Below are 27,172 nucleotides of genomic sequence, written 5' to 3' on the forward strand. Positions count from 1 at the left end.
TGATCCAGAACGTGGGCTTCTCCCTTCTGGTCACTGACCATCCTACTTTTGTAGGCTAACCATCCACATTTCCCTTCAGAAAACTTGGAAAACCAGCAGCAATAGGAGGCTGGGCGCCTTCCAGTTCCCCTACTACATCTTTCCTACTTTTAACTGGTTGGAATTACTGGCAGAACAGAGGGAAGTGGAGATATGCCTTGCTTCTGACTAGGGCCTGGGCTCGTTCGGCATTATCTTGCTAAATTCAACTGGCCCGGGTCCTGGGGACCTCTTCAGGTAACTTAGGCTCTGAGTCAGGAATGGCTAAGGTGCAAGGAGGCAGTTACTGTCCTGGCCCTACAAGTACTAGGCAGTCTCCCCACTCCTAACCCTAGGTTCTAGGAATCCCGGCCTTGACCTGGGGACAAAACCCAAGCGCAAATAAACGGTCTCCTTCCAGGCACTGAAAGCCAACCGTCCCCATCCGTCTCTCTGCTCCTCGGCCAGTGGCCCAGCTTAGCCTGGCACGGCAGGAGGAGCACGAGCCGCGGCGGGCCAGACCCGGCGCTCGCCGCACTCCCCGCACCCCAGCCGGGCCGGGGCAGAGGGGTGGGGGGTGGGAGGCTGGGGAAGCGGGGGGCGGAGTTCCGTCCTTCGCTGATTGGCTCGGGGCGGATGGGCTGCGGCCGTGCCGAGCCAACCCGCGACGTGTTGCTAGGTGCCGAGGCGAGGGGATAGGCGCGGGGGCGCGTCCGTCACCTGGCAGCCCCCGGCCCCGACCCGGAGGGATGCGGAGTGGCGGCGGCGGCCGCGGCGGAGACTGTGGCTTTAAGAGCGCGCCCGGAGCCCGGGAGCCAGCCGGGCGGTCCGCTGCTGCTGCGCACCCCGGCGGAGCCGAGCCCTGCACTGGCCGGACGGGGCCGCCTGCGGCCGGGTAAGCGAACCCGGAGCGCGGCGCGGGCCGGGCGCGCGTGGGCGTGGGGCGCGCTGTCAGCGCGGGCGCCGGGCACGGGTCCCGGAGTCGCCCCGGCCCGGCGCCCGCGGAGCCCGCGGAGCCCGCGGAGCGCGCGGAGCGCGCGGCGCCCTGTGCCCTGCGCGGCCGAGGCGGGGCCCGGCGCGGGGTCCCCGCGGGGGCTGCGGGCGCTAGGGGGCGGGCGGCGGGCCGCGGAGCCACGTGACCGGTTTGTTTACAAACACTGCCGGGCCCGGCGGCTCCTGCAAAAAACACCCGGGGTGCTGTGGGTCCCCGGGTCGCGGCCCGGGCGAGTCTAGGGCGCGTGGCTTGGCGGATGGGACTCGGACACCCGGTGGCTGTGGCTCCTCAGCATAGTTTCTGCGGGTTCGGGCTCCGTCGGGGCCCGGGGGCGGGGGGGGCGGGGGGGCGGCGGCGGAGTTGCTTCGGACGCTCTCTGTCCTCGGTGACGCTGGGTCCCGGGGCGCCGCCCTCGGGGCCCCCGCCTGTGGAGGGGGGGTGCTGGCAGCCCTCGAAACTCCCAGCGGCGGTTGGCCGGCCCAGGGCCGAGGTAACCGCAGCCGAGTTCCTGCCTGGCCGCTTCCCGGAGCCTCCGGCTGTCCTTGCCAAGGGGGTGGGCGCCGACTCTCTCCTGCCCGACGGGACCGAGGGGCCTCCCCAGCGGGCACCTCCCAGGACCTGGCGCCAAGGGGCAGCCCCGACCTCCCACTGCTTCAAGTCCACCCTCCTTGGCCGCTGACCTCCTGGGTGTCTTGACTCAAGTGGTGGCTCTTCCCCCGTTGGGGTAACCACCTGTTCTTTTGGACGAAGCCCAGGAGACTGCCACTTCTGACTTCACTCTCAGCTTACAACCGCCTAAAAAGCCAAGTGAGTGAGTGTCCTCCGTTTTTCTCTGCTGCATGTAGCAGACCCTCCCACAGCCCCACCGGTGTGAATGGCACACAAAACTGCTCCTAGCTTTGCTGGAGGTTTTGCTTTCTGGCCGCCTTGTCAATTTGCTGTCTTGGGGTCCTGAGGATCTTTTAAGCGAGTCCTTGCTTCTGGTGAATCTAAAGGCTAATGAGACCTCTAGCTATTTATCTTTTCTTTGCCCTTCCTCTCTTGTTCCTCTCTTCTGGTCCAGTAAGGTGGGCTCCTCTGTCCTAGCGCATTGGGCAATCAGGGTAATTGCTTCCCTGTATCTCATTCAGTAACAGAACATGGGGAGAGCAAGGAGTTAGGAAGTTTAGAAGTTAAGTGACTTGCCCAAGGTAACTCCTGTCACTGGCTCTGGGGAGGGAGATGACCTCACATGTTTGTTCTTCAGTACTCTCCTGGTTATGAAAACTCCAGGCCTTGTAGTCAGTAGGGTCAGATGACCACTCCCTGGCTTTGCTTTGACTTTGTCATTGCCACAGGATGCAAAGGTGGGCCGAATCTTGAGTTCTGTTTCTCTCCTCATTTCCTTAGCACTTATGCTAAGGCTAAATCTTGTCCCTGATGTGGAACATTTTAATTCCTCTGGGCTGTGATATGAATGGCTATAAGTTCTTTACTGAGAAACTGGTCTGGCCTGAGGAGAGTTGTGCAAACTTCCTTTTGGCACCATCCCTTATTCCCAGCTCCATGGTAAGGGTCTCAGGCAAGAGTGGGGGCCTTGGGCTCCTACCCCTCGAGTTATTTGCGTTATTGGTTTAGGATTTGGTAATAGAATTTCTGGGACCTGTCTTGGTATCTGGTCTTGAATTAAAATAAAACTTGCTGTTAGGGATGGAAAATGGAAAATAAACATCATGCACAAGAGTACTGTTTTCCTTCTTCCCTCTAGGAGAGTGGTTTTCAAACTTTGAGTGGGATCCAAAGTAAGGAATACCTTTTATATCACTGCACTGAGGTTCACAACTGTGATAAGTTCCAGGAAACAATTACCCTTGTTACCTGCTGTGTGCTCTCTAGTTTTTTCTTAATTAAAACAACAACAACAAACCAACTGCTGGTCATGGGCTGCTAATTTGATTTATTGACCAAATGGGTGAATGGGTGATGGCCCACAGTTCAAGAAACGTTGCTCTAGGGCAGAGGTCCTCAAACTTAAATGTGTACAAAGATGACCTGAATAGTGTTGAGAATTGCGGTCTGTCAGTCCACTCTGGAGATGTTTATTCTCAATGGGGTGCATTTTTAATAAGTGGACTATGAGGTTGTGATGCAGGTGGTCAATAAGAAACCCTGGTCTAATGGGAATTTGGACAATGAACAATGAAAGGCATTAACTGGATATGAAGCATGCAAAGCCTTAGTCATGTATGTGACCCACTCTATGCAAATCCAAGATCATTCATCTGCTAGTCACACTAGCCTAGACTTTGATAGGTCTAAGGGTATAGCATTGTTTGCTTTCAGCTGCTGTGAAGCGTTGGCTTATAAGACCCCCATCCCTCCCATACCACCGTGCCCAATCCATTTGAGGGCTGCTGTTCAGTGTTCTGTATGGCTGGATGTTTTTAGGTGCGTGGGGTTGGGGTTGTGAGTAGTGTTGATGAGTCTGCTGTACTATTCATAGATTATGTGAATTTTCATGGTTTTAATGAATTTAATAGTTTTGAGGCAGTGACATAGTTATTATGCCTGGGGTATTAACAGTTGGTCAGCAGAAAATGTTGATGTTGTTGAATAGCTGAGTATTCCAAGCCATGTGGCCTGGGGGAAGGGCAGGCAAGCTGGTGATTTTTCTTGGAGGATGGGGGAGTCAGGGTTTGTCAACAGTTTAGTAAGAAGAGGCACAAGCTCACCTGACCTTGCCTACCTCAGGCCTGGTTCTTATGATACCATGGCTCCTGTGTGCAGGTGAATCTTGTAAGTTACCTCTATCTTTACCTTCAAGTACAAACATACAACACCTGATGCATCCACATGTTAGATGTTTCCCTCTCACTGTGTCTAAACATGTTGGTAGAAGAAATTTCCTTATTAATCAAAACTGCATTTAGCTTCAAATAGAACTCTATCCAAATTCAAATTAAACTATGGTCCTTCCTGCCAAAAGTATGCTTTATATGGGAACACTAACTGTAGGATTGTTTAATGTTCAGTTTGGTCAGCTGCTTACATTTAGGATGTTTAGTGTTTTGAGCCTACAATAAAAAAGAAAGCAACAAATGGATGGCAAAGGATAGGATATCCTAGTATAGAAAAGCAGAGGGAAGAGATGTCTAGATGGGACTGAAATGGAGGATCAGGATCAGTTTCCTTGGTAAATTATCTTGGCATTTCTCTAGGGTCCATCAACAAACCAGTAGGTGAGGGATTCCTAGGTTGAGCAGCGGTTTGGCGCCTGCCTTTGGCCCAGGGCGCGCGATCCTGGAGACCAGGGATCAAATCCCACGTTGGGCTCCCGGTGCATGGAGCCCGCTTTCTCCCTCTGCCTGTGTCTCTGCCTCTCTCTCTCTCTCTCTCTCTCTCTCTCTGTGTGTGTGTGTGTGACTATCATAAAAAAAAAAAAAAAAAAAAAAAAAAAAAAGGATTATTTAAAAAAAAAAAAAAAAACAAACAGGGATCCCTGGGTGGCGCAGCGGTTTGGCGCCTGCCTTTGGCCCAGGGCGCGATCCTGGAGACCCGGGATCGAATCCCACGTCGGGCTCCCGGTGCATGGAGCCTGCTTCTCCCTCTGCCTGTGTCTCTGCCTCTCTCTCTCTCTCTCTCTCTCTCTGTGTGACTATCATAAATTAAAAATAATAAATAAATAAATAATAAATAAATAAATAAATAAACAAACAAACAGTAGGTGCCCTGACAATTGCATTCCCTTAGCATGAAGGGGTATAAAGTTCTGGAAAGGGAATCATCTTATAAAATTGTAGCCTCCCATTATGGAAAGCCAGAGCCTGCAGGCTGAAGGTATTTTGTTAGAGTAGATAGTTTTCAGTGATCTATTCCTTAACAAGAGATGTGACTTGTATCTTTTAAGGACCACACCTATTTGAATTTCCCTGGGATTTGTGAATATAGCCCCGAGTTTTTAAAATAAATCGGATTATGCTACTCCCCTGTTTAAAGTTTTCCTGTGGCTTCCTATTGCCCTTTAGACATAATCCACCTTGGTTCCCTGTAGGCACTGCACAGCCTATCCCTTTCCCCCAACTTCTCTTGCCCGGTTTCCTACAGGTCCTTACCTGGTCCATTTTGCTTCAGTCTGCTCTACCTGCACCAGCTTTCCTCAGGTTTCTATAACGTTGAAGGTTTGTGTTTGTTTTTGTCATTGAGCCTTTCTATTGGTAGTTACCCTTTGCAGAATGCCATTCTCCAGACGTTTACATGATGGCATCTCACTTGGGTCTCAGAGAGCCCCTCTGGAACAAGTCTTCCCTTCTCTGCCCCTCAGCCTCTCTTAATCCCTTCAAGTCACGTTAATACCATCTGGAAATACATTGTCTATTCGATGGCCCATGGAAGCTTGGGAGCTTCTGTCTCGCTCACTGCTGACAGTCCCTGGCACGGGTAGCACTGGATAAATATCTACCCGTTGGTGGAATGAATGAATGACTAGAGAGCCAAGATTTTGAGTCTCTAAGAGTAGGAAATAATAACTTTTATTTTCAGGAAGAGAAGAGGAAAAGAATTTTACTCTCCCTTTTCCTGGAGTGTGACAGAGTTCCCTTGGAATTTATTTCAGGATTTCTGCTTTTCACAATATTTTTCACCCTTTCATACTTTTTTTAAAGATTTTATTTATTTTTTCATGAGAGGCACAGAGAAGGCAAAGACATAGGCAGAGGGAGAAACAGGCTCCTCACAGGGAGTCTGATGTGGAACTCGATCCCAGAATTCCGGGATCACCCCTGAGCCAAAGGCAGATGCTCAACCACTGAGCCACCCAGGTGCCTCAGCCTTTTATACTTTTTAATAGATTTCTAAAAGCTCCTTTGTCATTTTGTTATGGTTGTCAGTAAACAACTCTCGCAATCCCAGTAGCTTTATTTTGTTTTCACTGTTCTGACAAGCATTTCTATCAGTAATCACATTTTTTTAAAAGATTTTATTTGTTTATTCACAAGAGACAGAGAGAGAGAGGGGAGAGAGAGAGAGGCAGGCTCCATGCAGGGAGCCTGATGTGGGACTTGATCCTGGGACTCCAGGATCACGCCCTGGGCCGAAGGCAGGCTAAACCGCTGAGCCACCCAGGGATCCCTCACACTATAAGTAAAGGCTGAGAGCCTGGGCTAGGAACCAGAAAGGTCTGGATAGTTAGCTCTGTGACCTTGGCAATTTGCTAAAATTTTCTCTAATCTCTGTTCCTTATTTGTAAAATAGGGCTAATAGTTACTATCACACAGAATTGATGGGAAGAGTAAATGACAGGATGTATAGGAATGCAAGCACAGAGCCTGACACAAGTACTTGCTGTTAGCTTTTATTTGTTTTATTTTTAAAAGATTTTATTTGTTTATTTACTTACTTGAGAGAGAGAGGGCGCGCGCGCGAGCTGGGATGGGGGGGGCAGAGGGAGAGAATCTCAAGGACACTTGGCCAAGGGGCTGAGGCTTAGCCTGACATGGGGCTCGATCTCCCAATCCTGAGATCATGACCTGAGCGGAAACCAAGAGTCCCATACTTAACAGATTGAGCCCCCCAGGCTCCCTGCTGTTAGCTTTTAATAACAACAACACTCATAGTAATAGATTTCCCTCCTCTCTTTGGCAGGAATTCCCGATCTGTTGATTTGGGAGTGTGTGGTAAGAGGAAGATCTTAAATCAGTGCCAGTAAATGAAGACCAAACATGTCACTTATATCTATCAGAACTAGAAAGGAAGTTAGAAATCATCAAATCAGGGGCGCCTGGGTGGCTCAGTGGGTTAAGCCTCTGACTCTTGATTTAATCTCAGGTCATGATCTCAAAGTCGTGAGATCTAGCCTAACATGTGGCTCCATGCTCAGCATAGAATCTGCTTGAGATTCTCTCCCTCTCCCTCTCCCCCTCTCTCCTCCTCCTCTGCCTTTCCCCCATACTTTCTGTCTCTCTAAAATAAATAAATAAAAAACCCCAGAAATCATCTAATCACAAATTGATGCCTAACTTTTACTAACACCTCTGTGGAAGAAGTCATGGAAATTTTTGGAAGGATATGTTGTCTGGCTGTTCCTCAGGCCATTCTTAGTTTTATCCTTGGATTAAGCTGGGCTGACTGGAAGCTGCATCTTTGGGCCATATTACCTCAGCCCCTCCAGGATTATTTTCACTGAGATGAACTTTGGTGTCCTGCCCTTTGCTTTCATGGAGGGGCACAGTCTGAAACAGCTTTAAAACTCTACTACATTTCTCATAAGGGTTGATGATGTTGAGGCCTTAAGCTACAATTTCACTTAGTGTCCCCTTTAAGTGGTTAATAGGAGAAATTGCTTTCAGGAGCGAATGCCAGAAAAAGCTTTGCCTCTCTGAGGAACCAGTATGATATTTCTTTGTAGACAATTGGAAATGGATAACTGATCATGTTTCTCTTTGCTTTGCATGCCAGGAAGCACAGAGCCAAATCCCTCATCCTCATTTTTTTCCTTGTAATTTCTATTTTTTTCTAATTTCAGGTTAATGATTTATAATTCTTTTAAAATTAGGTATATGCTTATTTGGGTATTAAACTCATTTCAGATTTTACATTTTGGAGATACAAACACTGAGTCTTGAATAGGCAAAAAGGACCTGCTTAAGACAGCTAATTAAGTCAAAACAGAGACTATAAACCATACCTTTTGTTTCCAGGCTCTCTGGAAGTAGGAGTACAAAGTCAATATTCTGGAAGAATGTCGACTCATGAATAAAACCCCAAATAACCTGTAATGTCTTGATCCTAGGCAAAGCCTGCCTCCTCTGTGATGAGGCACAGGAACATTCTGCCAGTGAGGTAAACACTGCCACTCGCATTCCTGGTTGGGTCAGCAGCACTATGCTCTCCTGTTTCCTGAGCTATGGCTTTCTCCTGTGGTCTTGAGAATGTGGTATGTCCAGATTTAGTGGTTTTGATCTGAAACTAGATTGCCAGCTCAGAATGAAATTAGTCTCTGTTGTTGGAGTTCTCTTGTCTATATTTCTTGTTAGAAGGGGAAGGTTTGGTATCCAGATGGCAGATAGGTGCTACTGAGGCTCAAACAAGGTCTTCTGGCTGGGTGTGAACAGTAGCTCAGTTTGGTTCTACTGAAGAAAATGGCATCATTTTATCTGATAAGAAATTTAATCATAGGAAATATTGACTTTCCTAATGATTTGTTTTGTTTTCCCATGCTGTTTTGGTTGTGAGTACCTGGGGCAAGAGAGGATAGACTTGGATGGAGCACATCCTGCCTGAGTCAGTAAAATTTTGATTCCTATTTTGAGCTACAGAAGAGGAACCTCTGCCCTACGGCTGAAAATGAACCTTTGGTTTTGCTTTATTTTCCTGGCTAATAATAATTCAACAGATAATATATAAGACCTTTGGGAGATAAAGATGGATTAAGATAGGGCCCCTGCCCCTATGCATATACTCAAATAAGAGTGATTAAGGCATATGTGTCAATAACCAGAGCATAAGGTACAAAGAGTTTATAGTCCTTATGGAGATACAGAAAGAAGGGTAGGCATTTTGGAGATGTGGCTGTGAAGAATGATGAGGATTTAAACATGCAGAAATGCTCCAGGGGGAACAGTGTGTGCAAGGGCTGAAAGTGTGAACCTAAGTGGTACTGTATGGGGAATGTTCAGTAGGCACGTGAGATATTGGAAGAGAACATTGGGATTTTGCTTGGGCTACTATTGCTACAATTATTTTTTTCCAAAACTTTGTTTTTTAAACAATCTCTACATCCAACATAGGGCTTGTACTCATGACCCCAGGATCAAGAGTTGCATGCTCTTTTGAGCCAGCCAGGCACCCCACTATTGCTACAGTTTAGAGTAATTCCATGGAAATGTACTGTTGCTTCCATTCACAGAACTCTGAAACAGATAATAGGCAGTCTCAAACCTGGCTCCTATGCATAAGAACTTCTAGTCCAGCCAAAGGCCTACAATATCAGAATGTTCAGGATAGGGAATCTAATAAAAGAAAGCAAATAATAATCCCCCCTCCCCCCAAAAAAATTCCCAAGTTTTTCTGATGTAGCCCACCCATACATGTCTGAGGTCTGGAAATCCCTGAGGTTGATCGCCTTAGCAGAAACCAACTACTAAGCATCTTTGACCTTTGGCCTCCTTTCCCTCACTGTATTTTTGCCACTTCCTTTTCTTCTCTTGTTTGTATCGCTCCTGCATATGTCATCCATTATATTTGCCTCCTGTTTATCTCTTCTTTTGCTACTTTGGCCTTTTGTCCGTTGGGGGTCCCTCCCTAAATTCTAAATTGATTCTTGGCCAAATGGACCATAAAGTAGAAATGAATTCTTTCAGTATTTGTTGTATTAATGGTATAAACATGTTTATTATTTATAAATGCAAATTAAATAGGGCTTTTGGTTAGTTTTACTTATGGCTTAGTTTGTTTCCTGTAGAATTTGAGGGAAAAATTAATATGACTGCAGCCTTAAAGCTAAAAACCTCTTAGCAGGAAGATGCGACAGGAACTGAAAACTAGCTTTTTCTTGTGCCAAATGTGTTGTCCTATCTTCTGGTTGAGGTTATTCCCTTCTTTCATTTTTGTTTTCTCGTGTTTCTATAATTAAAAGTTGAAGTAGTGAACTTACCCTGAGAGTTTGTGAAGATGTTTTATGAGAATTTGACACTTTTGTTTGTTGACTTAGTCTTCCTCTGGAAGATAATCTGCTTGTTGCTTTAAAGGGCTCAAGGACCAAGGATGCCCATCTTCAGACTCTTCTCAGGCTCATCTGGGTTGAGGGATCCATGGTGGGTAGAAGGTTGTCCCAGGATTCAAATGCTGGTTCGGGTACTTTCTAGCGGAGTGATCTTGGGCAAATTGTTTAGCTTCTTGTGCTTTCTCCTCATCTTTCAAATAAGGGTAATCATAATAATGCCTGCCTCCCTGGGTTGTTATGAGGATTAATTGAGATAATGCGTGTCAAGTACTTGGTCCCTCATGGGACCATAATAGGAAATTAATAAACTGTAGAGTTCTGAAGGCTTACTGACAGTTTGCTGCAGGGCCTCAGATGACTCCTCCCTACCTCCTTCCCCCACCTTCTGCATTTCTTCAACCAACCTTCCTGAGCTCTTACAGCAAGCTGGGCTTTGCCCTGGGTATGAAGGATGATTAACCAGATGTGGTCTTTGGTCAAGAATGGCTTACAATCTAGTGGGAAGACTGACCCATAAACAACTAGCTTTGTGGATGTTTCTTAAATTATATGAAAAAGCTGCACTGGCAACGTGCATGATGCCCCTTGATGTGTGTGCCATGCCTAAAAGGAATAGAAGCTATAATTTTCACTAAAATCCCATAGCAGGAGAAGTCCAGAAATCTGCTCTAGAACCAGTCTTTCTCTCCCACCCTACTCCTTTTCTTCTTAATGAGATGGCAATACTAGGTGATAGTTTAATAATTGTCAGGACAAAATACATCCATCTTCGAGCTGGTTGGGACTTGGGACTTTAGACATGCAGGCATCCTTTTGAAAGAGCTTCTGCCCTTTTTTTTCTCTTCAGTTTTAAGTTCAATTTCCAACTTCCAATTGTGAAAAGGTGGGGAGCCCAGCCACAGATGTCAGAGTCTAGAGTTTTGGATTTATTTGAATCAGGAGATTAAAGTGAGGATGCCAAAGGCATGCTGACAGCTGAACAACAGAATTGTATTGGCAGATTTGGGATGGATGGTTTGTAACTAATTGGGACCCCAGCTGTGCCCTGAGGGAGCAGCAGTTAAAGAGAAATCAAGGTCACACAATGCCCAGGGTCCAAAGACATTAGTTTATTCAGTAAATAATATTTGATCTTTGAGAGAGTGTGAGATACAGATGACAATCAAATAATCTCAGCAAAAGTACAATTGCAGCTGTGAAGAATGCTCTGCATGCCTGTGGAAGAGGAACCATTGGTGGAGGCTAAGGGGAGGGTTCCCTGGTGAAGTAACTTCTAAAGATGGGCTGCATTGCTTACCCTACTTTCCAAAATGTTGTTTTCTTGATAGATCTTCTAAATGACTGTTTTACATTGTAGTTCAAGAGTAGCCCGGTCTGGGGGACAGACAAATGGAGCAAGTCCCTCTTTGGATTCCAGATCATGAGAAAAATGTATTTGTTTGGTTTTAACCAGGATTATCTTCTCTGAGCATGGCCAAACACAAAACAAAGTACTGATCCTGAGGGCGGCAGCTCTGGGGGCTGGAGGAAAAGAGCAAATGTGGCTTTTTACATGTGGAATAGAGAGGCAGCATCGAGGCACCCCTTTCCTTGCTGGCCGGAACCAAATCTGACACTTCATTTTTCTCATACTCAGACTGCCCTGGGGGTCTGAGGGCAGGGTCCCACCCTGGGAGAAAGAAGCTTCCTGGGTTGGAAGTCTGAGGGTTTCTCCAGGAGTCAGAAGTCAGTGCCAGTCTGGGGTCTCGTGGGAGGAGGCTACCCTGGGTGGCACACAGATGGTGTGAAGGGCAGGGGAGGTGGAATGGGAAATGTCTCTGCCATCAGACAGCACCCAAGTAAAAACCACCAGAGGATCTTGTTGTGTGTCTTCTCAGAGCTTTGGCTCTACGGTACCGAGTGAGTACTGTGCTCCATTTGCCAGCCCAAGCGAGTTAACGTCACAAGAGTTTGCTGGCTTTTTAACTTTGTGGAGCATTAATGGTGTGTGAGTCCCACATAGTCGCCAGAATTAGATATTTTAAATGTACTGGATAGTGTTTAAGATTAAAAATATCAGCTTTATAGGGTGCACAGTTTCACTGAAGGTCACTCATTTTACTCAGTTAATTACCATTTATCAAGACTCTGGAGGGATTTAAAAAAAAAAAAAAAAGACTGATGTGCCCAAGACTGGGAGTGCTGGGGAAGCCAAGGAGTGTTAAAGACTGGACTTGAGCTGCAGGAAGCTCCCAGTGTGGGAGACAGATGTGTGAACAATGTGATGGAGCACCATTCAGGAGAAAATAATTTCTTGCATGCTGGAAAAAGGGGGCTCCCACCTCTTCTTAGGGTCTTATTTGGTTATTAAGGGATGAGCAGGCATTTACCAGGCAGTGAAGATAGGTTAAGGCTTTGCAGGAGGCTGAACCAACTTGGGAAAAGGTAGTGAGTGAACGAGGTCGGTCTACTGGGGAAACAGGTTTAGAGTGAGCTGGGAAGGTGATGGTGAAGATAAGGAGAATCAGCCCCGTTTCTTGGTGCCATCTGAGGGGTTGGACCTTTTCCTATAGGCTGCTAAGAAACCACTAGAGGGGGAACCCTGGGTGGTGCGGCGGTTTAGCGCCTGCCTTTGGCCCAGGGCGCGATCCTGCAGACCTGGGATCAAATCCCACGTGGGGGCTCCCGGTGCATGGACCCTGCTCCCTCTGCCTGTGTCTCTGCCTCTCTCTCTCTGTGTGACTATCATAAAATGAATAAAAAAAAAAAAAATTAAAAAAAAAAAAGAAACCACTAGAGGTTTTGAAACATGAGAGATGTGATCAGAGTATTGTATAAATAGAATTCTAGAATGGGCTGGAGAGGTAAAAGCTGAGTCAGGGAGACCAGTTTAGGAAGTTGTCAAGTGAATTCAGGATGAGGGAGGGTAGGGCTTACACACATCCAGGTGTGAAGATGGATATGGGAGACTGGATTACAGAGCCAGAACCAACCGTCTAGGGCACTGATGCAGTGTGACATAGAAGGGAGAGAGAATAAAGGGTCGTTCCTGCTTTGGCAACTGGGCCTTTAGGAGAAAGGAACAGAATTAGAGTATAGGTGGTAGGAGCCAGGGGAAGGGGAAAGATGGTGCTGGCTTTGGATGCATTTGGTGTGAAGTGCCTTCCTAGAAGCCAGTTAGAGACATCTTTTAGAAAGGGATCCAGGTTTCAGGAGCAGGAGGCAGAGGTTTAGAAGACTTGGGTGTGGATGGGAATGTGCTCATCATGGGGAACAGGCGGTCAGGCACATGGTAGAAGCACTTCAAAGGAGAGGGAGGAAGGAAGAGCAGCCAGGGAGATTGAGGCTCAGAGAGAGAGAAGAGGCAGGAGAGGCTTGAAGAGGCAGAAGGGGAGTGTTTAACAGAAAAAGCAGGCTGAAGCAGCCACAAGAGAGCTAACTGAATACAACACCAAGGCCAAATTCAAAAGTATTAGTATTGGGACTTGGCATGTTGGAGGCTGCCCATGTTTTTGTAACTTAAAAGCCTGGTTGTGATAAATGATATTCGTGGAGCTTTGCCAGAAGGTTCTGTAGCTCTTCCATTCCTCTGGAGAATCTATATCACTGGATAAAGCCAGATCATCAGAAAGTCATGGTCTTGGGTTGCCTTGATTTGATTCCCATGTAGAATCCCTTTTACTGAATTGCCCTTTGGTGTTAACTGTTATGCCGTGCATTTTCATGGAGGGATCTCTAAGAAACAGACTTGTAAGAGTTTTATGGTAGGAATTATTGGTGTGTGCTGAAGGTCTTGTCTATTGGGTTCACTGCTCATCATCTCCTCTGCAATCATGCATAGGAGAAATGTATTAGAAAATCTGTAGCTTGAATAACCAAGATTTATAGGAATTATGAACCTTATAACTACTGATATTTTCTTTTCTGCTTTGCTTACTGGGGAGCTCAAAGCCAAAGATGCAATAGAAATTCGATTAATATTTCGCAACTTAAAGCATGCATTTCTCTGTCCTGACTCTCTTTGTGTTCTTACATTTTTCTTACCCTAATTTCTTTATTTTAAGGTATCATTTATGTTTTTGTAAGTTGCCTTAAGTTCTCTTTGGAGTTGGGAGTTGTATCAAAAACAGAAGGAAGTCATTGATGAACTTTAGCCAAGCGTCCTTGGTAATGAATCTTCAGACAGATCATTTGTGCTTTTTACCTGTTTTTTTTATGGAAATGTAGAAACAACCCAAAGTAATATCTGATCTCTACAGAGCCAGCTAGTAACAGTTACGTCTGATATCTAGTGAATTACATGCAAGTGTCAGGATGTTAAGGGGAAGAACCTCTTCTATGCAGATGTTCTAACAGATGCAGTCCTCATGTGGGACCTCCCCAGGCAGAGTGCTGAACTAAGGTCCATGTGGTAATCTATTGCTCTGCTAACAGATGTTGCAAAGGCACCGTCCAGCAGCCATTTCTGAGTGGACTCTGCACGACTGACATGTTCTGTGACCTCGCTGAAACCAAGGTCTTACCACAATGAAGGATGTTGGATGGATACTGTACTCTGGGGCAGGATTCGGCTGGCAGAGACATCATTACAACATGGAATCAGGATTTTAAGGTCCGAAGGAATCCTAGCGATCATGTAGGATTATCATCTGATAGATAATCCCTGTGAAATCAAGACTAGGCCCTGTGTCCAGGGTAGAGATGAATGGTTGGCTTTGTTTATGAAAGACCGTGGTTCCTTGAATATCCAAGCTGGCTTTTATTATCTGGATGAATTTGAAGTACCACCTGGGTCCGGTGCTATACACAGTAGGTAACTATGAAATGATGACCCTGATCTTGTGTGTCTTGATGGTCAGCTCCAGAGTAGTTATTTCAGTTATTTCAGGGGTATTTCAGTGAAGTTTTAGTGGTGGCCCCATACTGGGAGGAGTTGAGTCAGTGTGGGCTGCAGAGGTAACTTTTCTACTGTGTTACATGATGGCGTGGTTCATTGTTTGGAATGATATAGCAATAATTTCAGATCCCCAGCTAAGCTTAAACCAGTGTACCTTTAAGTGGATCACTGTAGGCCCTAACCACCATGAGTCAACGAGGGAGATAGGAACACTGCTCTTTTGAGTCCTGTGAATAGGAACAGTTCCCGTGCTTTTTTTCCCTTGCTGGTAAGGACAATTATAGCTAATCAAGGTTCTTGAATGTTAACTCAGGTGCCAGGTGCTATGCTGAATGCTTCACTTGCAGTATCTCATTTGAGTCCTTTATCTCCTCCATGAGGTAGGCACTATTGTTATTCCTTTTCGGGTAACTTGCCCAGTGGTGATGCAGCCAGTGAGAGAAAACGAGACTAGATCCAAGTCCATTGGCCTCTAAACCCTATAATCGCTCAGCAGTGGACTACACTTCCAGCCACTTATTTGATGGTCCAGGGAAACTGGGTTTCTCCACTCTTGGGTCTGGGTTCAGGATTCTGGTGAGATTAGGAGTTGGGAAGGAGGACCTTCCTTCTGGGATAGAAGCCTTCTATCCCACAGTTTATTTTTTCTGTTTCCCAGTCCTAGAAATGGCGCACCTGGTCCTTTTCCACTGCCACCTTTTATTGCCTCCAACTAGAACTTCTGTCTTTCTCGATACATGTATATATTTAACCTAGCCTCCCCACAAAGGCAAAGAATGGACCTGGAGGTCAATGACAGGCCTCTGATTAATACCCAGGACTTAGAAATCTCCTATAGCCCAGAAGAACCATAGTTCTTAGCATCTCTGCACAGGATCTAAATGGGGGCTGTCAGAGAATAATATTTCATGGGCCCTGGGGACCCAGAGTAACTTTGTTTCCTACCTCATTACTTGGAGGGGGAAGGGAAGGTCTTCAGTCACGTCTGCTACCACATGGGTTGGTGAACTGGTCTAGTCAGCAGCCTGACGGGAGGCAGAGGGAGGCAGTAATGGCTGCTACTGTGTGTTCTGTGCTGCTGAGTCCAGGCAGTACAAGAATGTGGTCCCTACTCTTGGAGCTTACCTCCAGTAGAGGATCCAGAGTCAGAAAAGGATAATTTTAGTTTCGATAGGATAAGTGTTAAGATAGTGAGCCCAGGGGAAGGACTAGTAAGCCCCATGTTAAAGGGCATTTGAGTGGAGCCTTTTTTTCTTTTTTTAAAAGATTTTATTTCTTTACTTGACAGAGAGAACAAGCTGGGGAAGTGACAGGAAGAGGGAGAGGGAGAAGCAGGCTCCTGGCTGAGTAGGGAGCCCGATGTGCGGCTCTATCCAAGGACCTGATCAAAGGCAGATGCCACCCAGGCATCCCTGAGCTAATGGGCAAGTTTAAGGGCCTAGTGAGGACAGGTAGGAAGAATGCATCAGGCCGAGGGAATGATATCAACAAAACTGTGGAAGGGTGAAATATAAGCATGGTCTTTTAGGGGATACTAAAGGAGTTTGGTTGCCAAATCTGAGCGCTTAGAGTCCCTGACACAAGGTAGACCCTTTAGTGTCAGTTTAAAAGATAGGAGTATAGAGAATGAAGTGGTAAAGATGAGTCTGAAGCAATTCGTGAGTGTCAGTGGTAGATGGTTGTCAGTGGTAGTACACACCTGGAACTTACTGTGTACTTACTATATGCAGGTGCACATGTGGGTATTAGCTTAGCTAATCCTCACAGAGCCTTATGAGGTTGATATTATTATTTTCTAATGAGGAAATCATGGTCCAGAGAGGTTAAGTAAACTTGCCTGTGGTCACACAGCTTGTATAGGATAAAACTGACATTTGAAACCCTTGAATAAGATTCTAGAACCCATCTTCTAAACCACTACCCACTATTGTCTTTCTGAAGGCCATCAGAGTGGTCATGGTTAAATCTGCTTTTTTAATAGGTAACTGGTTGAACTGCAGAGGGTGGATTTAAGGGGGGAAAGAGGCTCAGAAGAAGCCTGATAGGGCTGTGTAAATCAGAGATGTGTTCTTTGTACTTCTTTAGGGCCTGTAGGGAGTATGGCCACTGAGGAAGCCACCTCTTAGAAGGACCTCAATAGCAATTATGGAAACACTCCTATGGTTCCTCCAGTGTCATCATCTCTTTGTCTCATCTTGAGATGAGAAGTCTAGGTTTGGAGAGCCCTCACCCCAATAGTACCATCTCCTTTGGTGCCCGAGGACAAGCTAGAGTGTCCTCATGGAAGTGACAATGTAACTCAGGCCTCCTCTTCTTTTTTTAAGCAGCAGCATCTTTTTTTTTTTTTTAATTGATCACTAAGAGTAATAATAACTATAATTCTCATGTGTGTTGCATGCCAGCATGTATGTACTCTGACATAATCTCATTTGCTGTTTATAACCCTGTGTGTGTTGGTATCAGTTGGGGGAGCTGAGGGTCCAGTGGTTGAGCAACTTGCCAGAGGTCACTGAGCTAGAATGGAGTCGAGGTGGTTTGTGATTCCATGGGCCACTTCTTTTCCAAGCAGTCTTGGCCCATCCTCTACCAAAACACCTGATAAAAACAACAATGGGATGGTCCCCTCCTGTGGCTGGAGGTGTTACTTCCTCTAGTGAGTTCCCCTTCTGAGTTCTACCTTCCCTCATTCATTGAGTCCCTTCATGGCTTACCTGGAGAATCTGTACCTCCTAACCCTCCATCCTGGGGACACTCAGAACTTTCTCTTTTAAATTTCAGCTGCCTTTACAGCTCTTTGTGGAAAAGGTCCATCAGGTGGGACAGCCAGGTTTGCTGTGTGCTTCCTATGCCTTTGGCTCTCAAAGTAAGATATCTGAGGCCTTTGTTTTTAATCATAATAGTTCACATCTTTTCTTTCAATGTTGATCAGCAGGAGCCAGCTGGGGGTGGTAGCAAATCTTCCTTTAATTTCCACTGATGGATTATTGCTTCACTTAAAATGGTGTTTAATTTGTACGTATGCCCCGAGGCTTTCTAAATATCAAGTTTGTTTGATTATTGTTGGAAATCAATTTGGACTCCACAGTTTGTTGGACTCTATGGGTTGTACTTATGAAGCCCCATGGAGCTATGGCCCTATTATAAGTACCAAGGTCCAAAAATCAAAATGTGGTGAGTTCTGCAGCCCCATACCCTTAATTTTTTCTTTTAAAGAAAATTCAGGGCACCTGAGTGGCTCAGTCGGTTAAGCATCTGACTTCTTCAGCTCAGGTCTTCATTTCAGGGTCTGCTCAGCAGGGAGTCTGCTTGTCCCTCTCCCCCTGCTTCTCCCCCTGCTTCTCCCCCTGCTCATGAGCTTCCTCTCTCAAATCTTTAAAAAAATTTAGAAAGAAAGAAAAGAAAGAAAGAAAGAAACCATCGATTTTTACCCTCTTTCTGAGAATTGACCCAAAGAAGCAGCTTTTAAAATTTTCCCTCAGGAGGGAAGAAGACAATAATAGGTGATTATATTTCAGATCTAGCTGTTACCTCTTTTCTGTGACAACCTACTCTCTCTCTCTCAGGCACAAGGGCCCTCTCTTGATTCTGCTTCAGCGTGCTTTCTATTTACTCCTCTCACTGCTTCCAGCTTGCCCTGTAGCAGTTGGATGAGATGCATATTTCAACAAGCCACTTGTTCTTTCCTTGCTTTTTTGGAAAAGAGTCACCTTTTGGATGCCTGTAAATTCCTGTTAAAGAGGGAGAAGAGCAGAGTGATCCTGAAACAGCAAAGTCTTATGCGGCTCCTTAGGCACTATGAGGTTTCTCTAGTACCAAGGAGCCTGGGACATTGCTTATGGGGTCAATTTTTCTCTTGTCTAAAGTTCAGACCTATGGTGTGTGATAAATGTGTACATGGGTACGTATTTGTGTGTGACATGTTCACATTTAGTACAGACTATAAATGCTTATTCCTCAGAAGGTAGCTTTGAACAAGTTTTGGAATTTGGATTTGAAGCTGAGCATAACCAGAAACCCCTGCCAGCCTGCAAACTTCTTTTTCCCGCCCCTACAGAAGAGAAGTGAGAGAAGAAATAATTCTACTCTGGGGAAATGCATAATTTAGAAGCTGTCTGCATGTATAAGAAAACAGACTCTGTGGCTATTCTGTAAACCCAGACTGGCAGCCAGGGCTCGTTGTTTCCTTTTCTTTCTTCAGTGTTTGTATAAGACTGATGGGACCCGTGCTCTGAGTGCTCCCCACTGGGCAGCTAAAGCTGTGTGGACTTCAGAAGCTGGCCTGAGGCAAGCCTCCAGCTCATTTTGCTGCCTGTCTTTCCTAGTCCTTACCCTGACCTACCACCCCTTCCTTTCCTGGAGATATTGCCCTTCCTGAGAGCAAAACAGGGGTATTGGAAAGTTCAAGGGTATTTCAGGAAACCTCAAGCAGGATACTTGGCTCTTTCTACCACCTTAACACCTCAACACCCTGAACACCCAACACCATTGATTGACCATGGGTTTTTGTTTTGACCGCATTCATCTTACCTACTATCAGAGGATGTCCAGGGTGAGAAGGAGGGGCTCTGGATCTAAGGGGTCATGTGTCTTCCTTCCTCATCTCCTGTTATGGTCAGGCCTAACTCCCAGGAAAAGCTGGGGAAACTAATTCTCACCTCCATATTCTTCCAAGTACTTCTGTAATGTTCAGTTTCACCTGATTTCACATCTTTAAAAATAGTGGTGGGTGGATCAAGTAGGGAAGACACTGTGCCTGGGCTCTTGTCTGAATCCCTTTAGCAGTTGGACATCTTATGTGTAATTGGTCACCCTGAGTGTGGAGTGCTCTGTGGCTCAGGACTGCACAGAGGGACATGCAGTGTAAGAGTAGTGTGACCACTGTTGTCCTTCAGTCTAGAGCTGGCCAGTGCTGTTGGCAACTCAGGAAGATGTACAGAGACCCAGGGATACAGTACTTTCAGTGACTGCTATGGTGGGAAAGATGTCAGCATCCGTTTGGGAAAATTTGGTTAGTAAGGTTTAGAGGAAAAAGAGAACTATGATTTGCAGCTTTCTCTAACCATCCAGATGGATCCCAGACATAATCCAGCAAGGAAGATCTGATTTTGTTGGTCTTCCTCCCCCATCTCTCTAAATAATTTTATCTTCAAAGCATGATGCAGGCATTAATTAACAGTGTGACTCTCCTGGGAGGTAGGCAAGTGGGAACACCATCCCTATTAGTGAAGCCCAGGGAATAGGCAGGCCCAGAAGCTTCAGGCAGGGGAGCCAGAGAAGCAGAGTGTGTACTGGACCTTGGGGCTTTGCCCTCAGACCTTTATTTGGACATAGTCTGGAAACCACCCACTTTCTCAGTGCCCTGGTGCCCAATAGAATAAAATTACTGAGGCAATGGCAGGAGAGCTGTTTGGTGCTATGGGATGACTAATGGAAACTTTGAGGATTGAGGAGAAATTCTGGTAAAATTCACTGTCCTTGTGAATTTTGGTTGCAGAAGTCTGAGTATGCCATTTGTTTCATTCATTTGCTTGCTTTCTTTTTTTTTTTTTTTTTTTTTTTTTTATTTTTTTTATTTTTATTTTTTTTAAGGTTTGAAATAATACTTTTATTTTTTTTTTTATTGGTGTTCAATTTACTAACATACAGAATAACACCCAGTGCCCGTCACCCATTCACTCCCACCCCCCGCCCTCCTCCCCTTCTACTACCCCTAGTTCGTTTCCCAGAGTTAGCAGTCTTTACGTTCTGTCTCCCTTTCTGATATTTCCCACACATTTCTTCTCCCTTCCCTTATTTTCCCTTTCACTATTATTTATATTCCCCAAATGAATGAGAACATATAATGTTTGTCCTTCTCCGACTGACTTACTTCACTCAGCATAATACCCTCCAGTTCCATCCACGTTGAAGCAAATGGTGGGTATTTGTCATTTCTAATGGCTGAGTAATATTCCATTGTATACATAAACCACATCTTCTTTATCCATTCATCTTTCGTTGGACACCGAGGCTCCTTCCACAGTTTGGCTATAGTGGCCATTGCTGCTAGAAACATCGGGGTGCAGGTGTCCCGGCGTTTCATTGCATTTGTATCTTTGGGGTAAATCCCCAACAGTGCAATTGCTGGGTCGTAGGGCAGGTATATTTTTAACTGTTTGAGGAACCTCCACACAGTTTTCCAGAGTGGCTGCACCAGTTCACATTCCCACCAACAGTGTAAGAGGGTTCCCTTTTCTCCGCATCCTCTCCAACATTTGTTGTTTCCTGCCTTGTTAATTTTCCCCATTCTCACTGGTGTGAGGTGGTATCTCATTGTAGTTTTGATTTGTATTTCCCTGATGGCAAGTGATGCAGAGCATTTTCTCATGTGCATGTTGGCCATGTCTATGTCTTCCTCTGTGAGATTTCTGTTCATGTCTTTTGCCCATTTCATGATTGGATTGTTTGTTTCTTTGGTGTTGAGTTTAAGAAGTTCTTTATAGATCTTGGAAACTAGCCCTTTATCTGATATGTCATTTGCAAATATCTTCTCCCATTCTGTAGGTTGTCTTTGAGTTTTGTTGACTGTATCCTTTGCTGTGCAAAAGCTTCTTATCTTGATGAAGTCCCAATAGTTCATTTTTGCTTTTGTTTCTTTTGCCTTCGTGGATGTATCTTGCAAGAAGTTACTATGGCCGAGTTCAAAAAGGGTGTTGCCTGTGTTCTTCTCTAGGATTTTGATGGAATCTTGTCTCACATTTAGATCTTTCATCCATTTTGAGTTTATCTTTGTGTATGGTGAAAGAGAGTGGTCTAGTTTCATTCTTCTGCATGTGGATGTCCAATTTTCCCAGCACCATTTATTGAAGAGACTGTCTTTCTTCCAATGGATAGTCTTTCCTCCTTTATCGAATATTAGTTGCCCATAAAGTTCAGGGTCCACTTCTGGATTCTCTATTCTGTTCCACTGATCTATGTGTCTGTTTTTGTGCCAGTACCACACTGTCTTGATGACCACAGCTTTGTAGTACAACCTGAAATCTGGCATTGTGATGCCCCCAGATATGGTTTTCTTTTTTAAAATTCCCCTGGCTATTCGGGGTCTTTTCTGACTCCACACAAATCTTAAAATAATTTGTTCTAACTCTCTGAAGAAAGTCCATGGTATTTTGATAGGGATTGCATTACATGTGTAAATTGCCCTGGGTAACATTGACATTTTCAAAATATTAATTCTGCCAATCCATGAGCATGGAATATTTTTCCATCTCTTTGTGTCTTCCTCAATTTCTTTCAGAAGTGTTCTATAGTTTTGAGGGTATAGATCCTTTACATCTTTGGTGAGGTTTATTCCTAGGTATCTTATGCTTTTGGGTGCAATTGTAAATGGGATTGACTCCTTAATTTCTCTTTCTTCAGTCTCATTGTTAGTGTATAGAAATGCCACTGACTTCTGGGCATTGATTTTGTATCCTGCCACGCTACCGAATTGCTGTATGAGTTCTAGCAATCTTGGGGTGGAGACTCTTGGGTTTTCTAGGTAGAGTATCATGTCATCGGCGAAGAGGGAGAGTTTGACTTCTTCTTTGCCAATTTGAATGCCTTTAATGTCTTTTTGTTGTCTGATTGCTGAGGCTAGGACTTCCAGTACTACATTTGCTTGCTTTCTTTTCAAACAAAAAAGTACTAAGCATCTATTTCTGGGCAAGGTATGGCAAAGGAAATAATGAGCTTAAAAGAGCTTGCTAGCTGTGAGGGTCCTTGCTGGTTGGGAACCTTTGTATCATGCTTAGTCTCAAGCAAAGGGTAGTGTGAGGTTTGTGGCCTCTGTAGGTGGTGGTTTTAAGTGTTGGAAGACTCCTGGCATCTGGAGATTGATTAGAAATACATGCCTGTTGATATAATGATTTTGTAGAGGCTAAACTTTTCCTTTTCATTTAGTCCCTTTTCTTGGTTGGCTCAGAAGAAGAGGCTTCTTAGGAATCTTCTCTCTGGGGCTACAGGTGGCATATCCTTAATCCTGGCCTTTTCTAGGGTTCCCTAAGAATAGTGATCATGCCAGTTTCGAAATGTTGGTTGAGGGTACCTAGGGTAACTGCTGAGAACCTTGGGTTGATATTGAACCTCCAACTCTAGAAAAGCAGCAACACTGGGATCTTCAGTAGTTTCATTCTCATAATTGGACATCTTGGCAATGATGGTAAGAAACAGAGAAGGAGTCATTTCTTCCTGTAAATGTTGCCGTCTCTGTTGAGTGGTAGTTGGACTCTACTTGCTTTGCAGGAAGTCCTGTTCCATCAACTAATGATATTCCCCTTATCTTGGTACTGCAGGCTGCTGAGAACCAGCCCTAGACCTCTGCTTGAGGGTCCTTCCTCTGAAGACATCACCAGTGTGTGGAGCCTGCCCCACACCTACCCCCTGCCAAACCACGGCCTTTACCTGTGTCTTTCGGTGTTTCCCCTGCGATCCATCCTGTGGGAGTGCCTCGTGGGCCACTCCAGAGTTCACCCCACGATCAGCGGCGCCAATGGTGAAGATGACAAGATCCAAGACTTTCCAGGCATATCTGCCCTCCTGCCACCGGACCTACAGCTGCATTCACTGCAGAGCCCACTTGGCCAATCATGATGAGCTCATTTCTAAGGTATATGTTCTCTGTAGGCCTTCCTTGCCCTCCTCTAGGGTGGGGGGACACTTCTGGTTCATAAGGTTGTACAGGTTTATAGTTCTCCCAAAGAACCTGGGATATTTGTATTCTGGTTTTTTTTTTTTTGGTACAGGGAGGGCTAACCTGCATGGCTTTCTCACTCAACTGAGAGATAACTAAGTTGGAGGGATGATGTACTAGTTTAAAATTACAAACTAGTACTAGTTTGTAATTTTGGAAATTAGATGTCATCCCTTTTGGAGGCTGGGGGGCTGGTGGCTCATAGGCTGGAGGGGAGAGGGACTGAGGAGTGATTGGAACCTCTCACTTGGCTGGCTTAGCTAAGTTTGCAGCTAAATGCTATGTAGAGTGCTGCCTGCCTGGAAAATGAACTCTAAGAAAGGTGGTAGGGGCAGGGTATCTTGTAGGAGGGGCTTTTTTAGCTGAGATGAGAGGATTGCCTTCCAAGCTCCCTGGGAAGGTTATAAGACGGTTAGTTGAATTACTAAAATGAGTGGCCTTTGGGGAGGACCAAAAGTGGCTTGGTAAAGAGCTGACCCATTGACCTCAGGGATCTTTAGGGGTTCTACACTGTATTTTACCTCATGTAACACTTGGTCATAATCAGAAGAATAGAACCCTATCTTCCTGGAAAAGCTTTAGCGACTGTTTCCTACAATTGGGTTGGGGGGATTATGAATCAATAAACCCAACATCCCGGTGGGCAGTCCAGGAAGTGGCTCCTTCAAGGCAGTATTTTCAAGGGAACTCCCTCCTGGCCCTAAATTCCCATGGGAGGAGAAGTGGGTTTTACTAGGCTGCACAAAAAAGAGAAAGATTATGAGGACCTTTTCTCTTTAAAAAGCATCCTTCCTTAGAACTTGGGACTTCATAACATAAAAAAAACAAAACAAAACAAAAAACAACTTTATACATACCTAGACTAAATAAAAAATCGTGTTCTTGATCTGCTTTCAAGAGCTGTTAGAAAAGGTGGCATCATTTTCTCAGCCTCTGGCTTGGTACTACCAGCCAGAGAGGTATGAAAGATCAGTAGTTCTAGAACAGTCCTATCCGGCTGGCTGATTTGATAGGAAGTAAAGGAGGCTGTTTGAATAACTATGTCTGTGGTTGTGGGGCTTCTCAAATCAGAACTGAGGACAGAAGTCCTCCTCTTATGTCCATTCCAAGATCCAGGGTTACCACAGAGCTTGAACCCTAGAGCCCTCAGAATCTTAGCCTCTGGACCACTTTCACTTCTCTAGGTTTCTGCTAATTACTCTCTTTTATGCCATTTATGTTCCAGCCACCCTATAGCTTCCTTCTCTGTCGGCCTCATCTTGTCTCAGGTTCTTCTTGAATCTTTTGGGAGCGCCTTAAGTCTGGAATTTGTTGTTGTTTTTTTTTTTAATTTTTATTTATGATAGTCACAGAGAGAGAGAGAGAGAGAGAGGCAGAGACACAGGCAGAGGAAGAAGCAGGCTCCATGCACCGGGAGCCCGACATGGGATTCGATCCCGGGTCTCCAGGATCGCGCCCTGGGCCAAAGGCAGGCGCCAAACCGCTGCACCACCCAGGGATCCCAAGTCTGGAATTTGGATGTGGGGAGGCTGTGTCAGTGAGGGAAGAGAAGAGTCAGTCCCCCTTGCCTTGGAAGGGGGCCGGCAAGCTTGCAGGGAAAATGTAAGCTGTCCTATTTCTGGAACTCTCCAGAGAAAATAGAAGCCAAGACATCTTTTTAATACCAGGAGAAAGTGCTATGTATCATAAGAAACTGAGGTAACAATAAAATAAATGTATTTTAGCACCTTCTATGTACTAAAAACTGCTAGTTGACACTTTAAACTGTTATCTCACTTAACCCTCATAAGAAAACTTTAAGGGAGGTGATGTTAATCTTATTTTACGGATGGAGAAGTTGAGACTCCTACAGGCTGTCCAAGAATGCAAATTAGAGGCCCAAAGAAGAGAGAGCAGTTACTTTGAGCACTTCAGGAAGGATTTCTGGAAAAGGTGGTGTTTAAGCTGGGCCTTGTTAGATGGACAGAACATGTGGAGATGGTAGTGGCCTTCTACACTGAGATTTGAGATTTGAAGCTGGTATTCCGGGCCTCGGACAATCTGGCCTTTTTTGAATGAAGTTTCTTGCCAGTTCCTTGCTTTATGTTCCAACCACTTGGAACTAAACAACGTCCCTGAATATGCAGATGGAGGTATTTTAGGCCTCTGCACTTCAGCCAACAGCAGCCAGTTTTCCTTCACCTCTTTCCTCTCTCCCAGGAGCCTTTGTATGTTCTCTCTCACCTGGGACCTTGTCTACTAGTTTTGCATCTCTGGGTCAGAACCTGACCCATGGCAAGAGCTCAGGAAATTATCAAATAAACAGATGGGTGGAGCTTGAGCCTTGGGAGAAGACAAGTGATGAGCAAAAAAAGTCTTTGTTGGCCTCATGTCCTCCTTCCTGCCCCTTCTGGGGCAGAAAGGCTCATTCACAAGTCCAAGCCAAAGTCAGCACAGGCTTCAGTTTCATTGGCTACAACCGGCACACAGATGGGGTGCATTAGAGCTTGATGATTTAAAGAGTTGGGTTAAATGCCTGGCTGTGGGGAGGGAATGAGAGAACTGTGGCTGGCATCGCACAAAGATTCCTTTATTTCACTCCACAGCCACCCCCAGCGTTAAATAATCTATAGATTCTTATGCAGGTCCCCTTAACGGAAAGATTGTTGCCCCAGCCCCCTCCTTGAAAAATAGGCCTTTCTTTTCATTTTGTTTCTCTCTCCCATTTAAGAAAGTTCAGGGATAGAATGTTTCTCCTGTTCTCCCCTCCTGACACAATCTCCTATGCGGTTTTAGAATCTGCCCAGTGGGAGTTAGAAGCTGGAAAGCAGATAACTGGAGCAGCAGTGTAATTAAATGATACTTTGTACTTGTAACAGAGCCTTTCATCTGGAAGCTTGACATTCCGTTGTTTGGTTTAAAAAAAAAAAAAAAAAAAAAAGTGTGTCTGACTTCATTATGGAGATGGCAACACAAAGGTCCAGAGAGCTAAAACTCTATTCGGCTAGTAGAGAACTGGGAACAAAATCAGGACTTTGGGCTCCCATGGAAATGTGTGATTGTAATGTTTTGAACTATTAGGATCTATCCTAATAGGGTGCAAAGAATCCTCCACTAGTTTTTCTGCCTTCCCAGCTTGCTATAAGCCCCAGAGGCCTCATTGCTTGGAATCAACTGTCCAACCTCAAGTCTCAGTTTCTCACTAAAAAAATGAGTGAAGTAATATTTGCTGCTGTATGTAATGCCTAGTAGCTAGCACTCACTGTGTGCTTACTATGTGCCATCTCCATAACAGTCCTATGAGGTAGGCATACCTTATTTGAAGGTAGAGTGAGGAGGTTTACCTCACTGGGTTTTTATGAGACTGGATGAGATCATGGGTGTGTGGGTGGTTGGCAAATCACAAAGCTCCTATGCAGATAGAAAGTAGTCCCTTTGCTTGTCTTGGTTTGCTGTCCAAAGGAGGTTTGGAGGGGGTGGAGGGGATTGTTCTTGCCTGACACCAAGCAAATTTGGTCTAGCCAAGATAGTTTCACTTTAGAATGTAGAGCCCAGGAGTTGGATTTCTCAAAAGGCCATAGAAGCAAAGTTGTATGTGTCTGCAAAAAGGTAACAGAGCATTTTCTCTGTAGGATGGGGATAGGGGGCCTTTTTGAGTTGATGATGGAACTATCTAGGGAATGTGCTGAGACATCCTACATTTTCTTTCTTAGGGGGGTGTTGTGGTCTAAATACTGGAGTGTTTGCAGGCAGAGGTATTTTAAGTTGGCATGAGGAATTGCTCATATTGTTTTTTCTCACTTAATGGTGCAAGCCCCATTATGAAAATATACTTGGGTTATAAAATAATAATAGTTTCAGTTGGACCAGCTAGTTGCCCCAAGCAAGAAAAATCTA

At 45.2% G+C, this 27,172-nt stretch overlaps 1 protein-coding gene across 5 annotated transcripts in view; it reads left to right on the forward strand.

Moving 5' to 3' along the window:
- Positions 1–740: 740 nt before the first annotated feature.
- Positions 741–27,172, forward strand: part of YPEL2 (yippee like 2) — a 65,306-nt gene continuing 38,874 nt past the window's right edge. Inside the window, exons 1-3 of one of the 5 annotated variants that reach the window (XM_025439666.3) lie at positions 741–913; positions 14,124–14,301; positions 22,899–23,212. In XM_025439666.3, the coding sequence (XP_025295451.1) occupies positions 23,096–23,212 (117 nt within the window). In that variant the 5' untranslated portion in view covers positions 741–913; positions 14,124–14,301; positions 22,899–23,095. Of the gene's footprint in view, positions 914–1,419; positions 1,824–14,123; positions 14,302–22,898; positions 23,213–27,172 lie in introns of those variants that run through there. The other 4 variants (XM_025439667.3, XM_025439663.3, XM_025439665.3 and 1 more) reach the window with 4 other exon arrangements.

The sequence above is a fragment of the Canis lupus genome, chromosome 9 (genome assembly GCF_003254725.2).
Source record: "Canis lupus dingo isolate Sandy chromosome 9, ASM325472v2, whole genome shotgun sequence".
Lineage (NCBI taxonomy): Eukaryota > Metazoa > Chordata > Mammalia > Carnivora > Canidae > Canis > Canis lupus.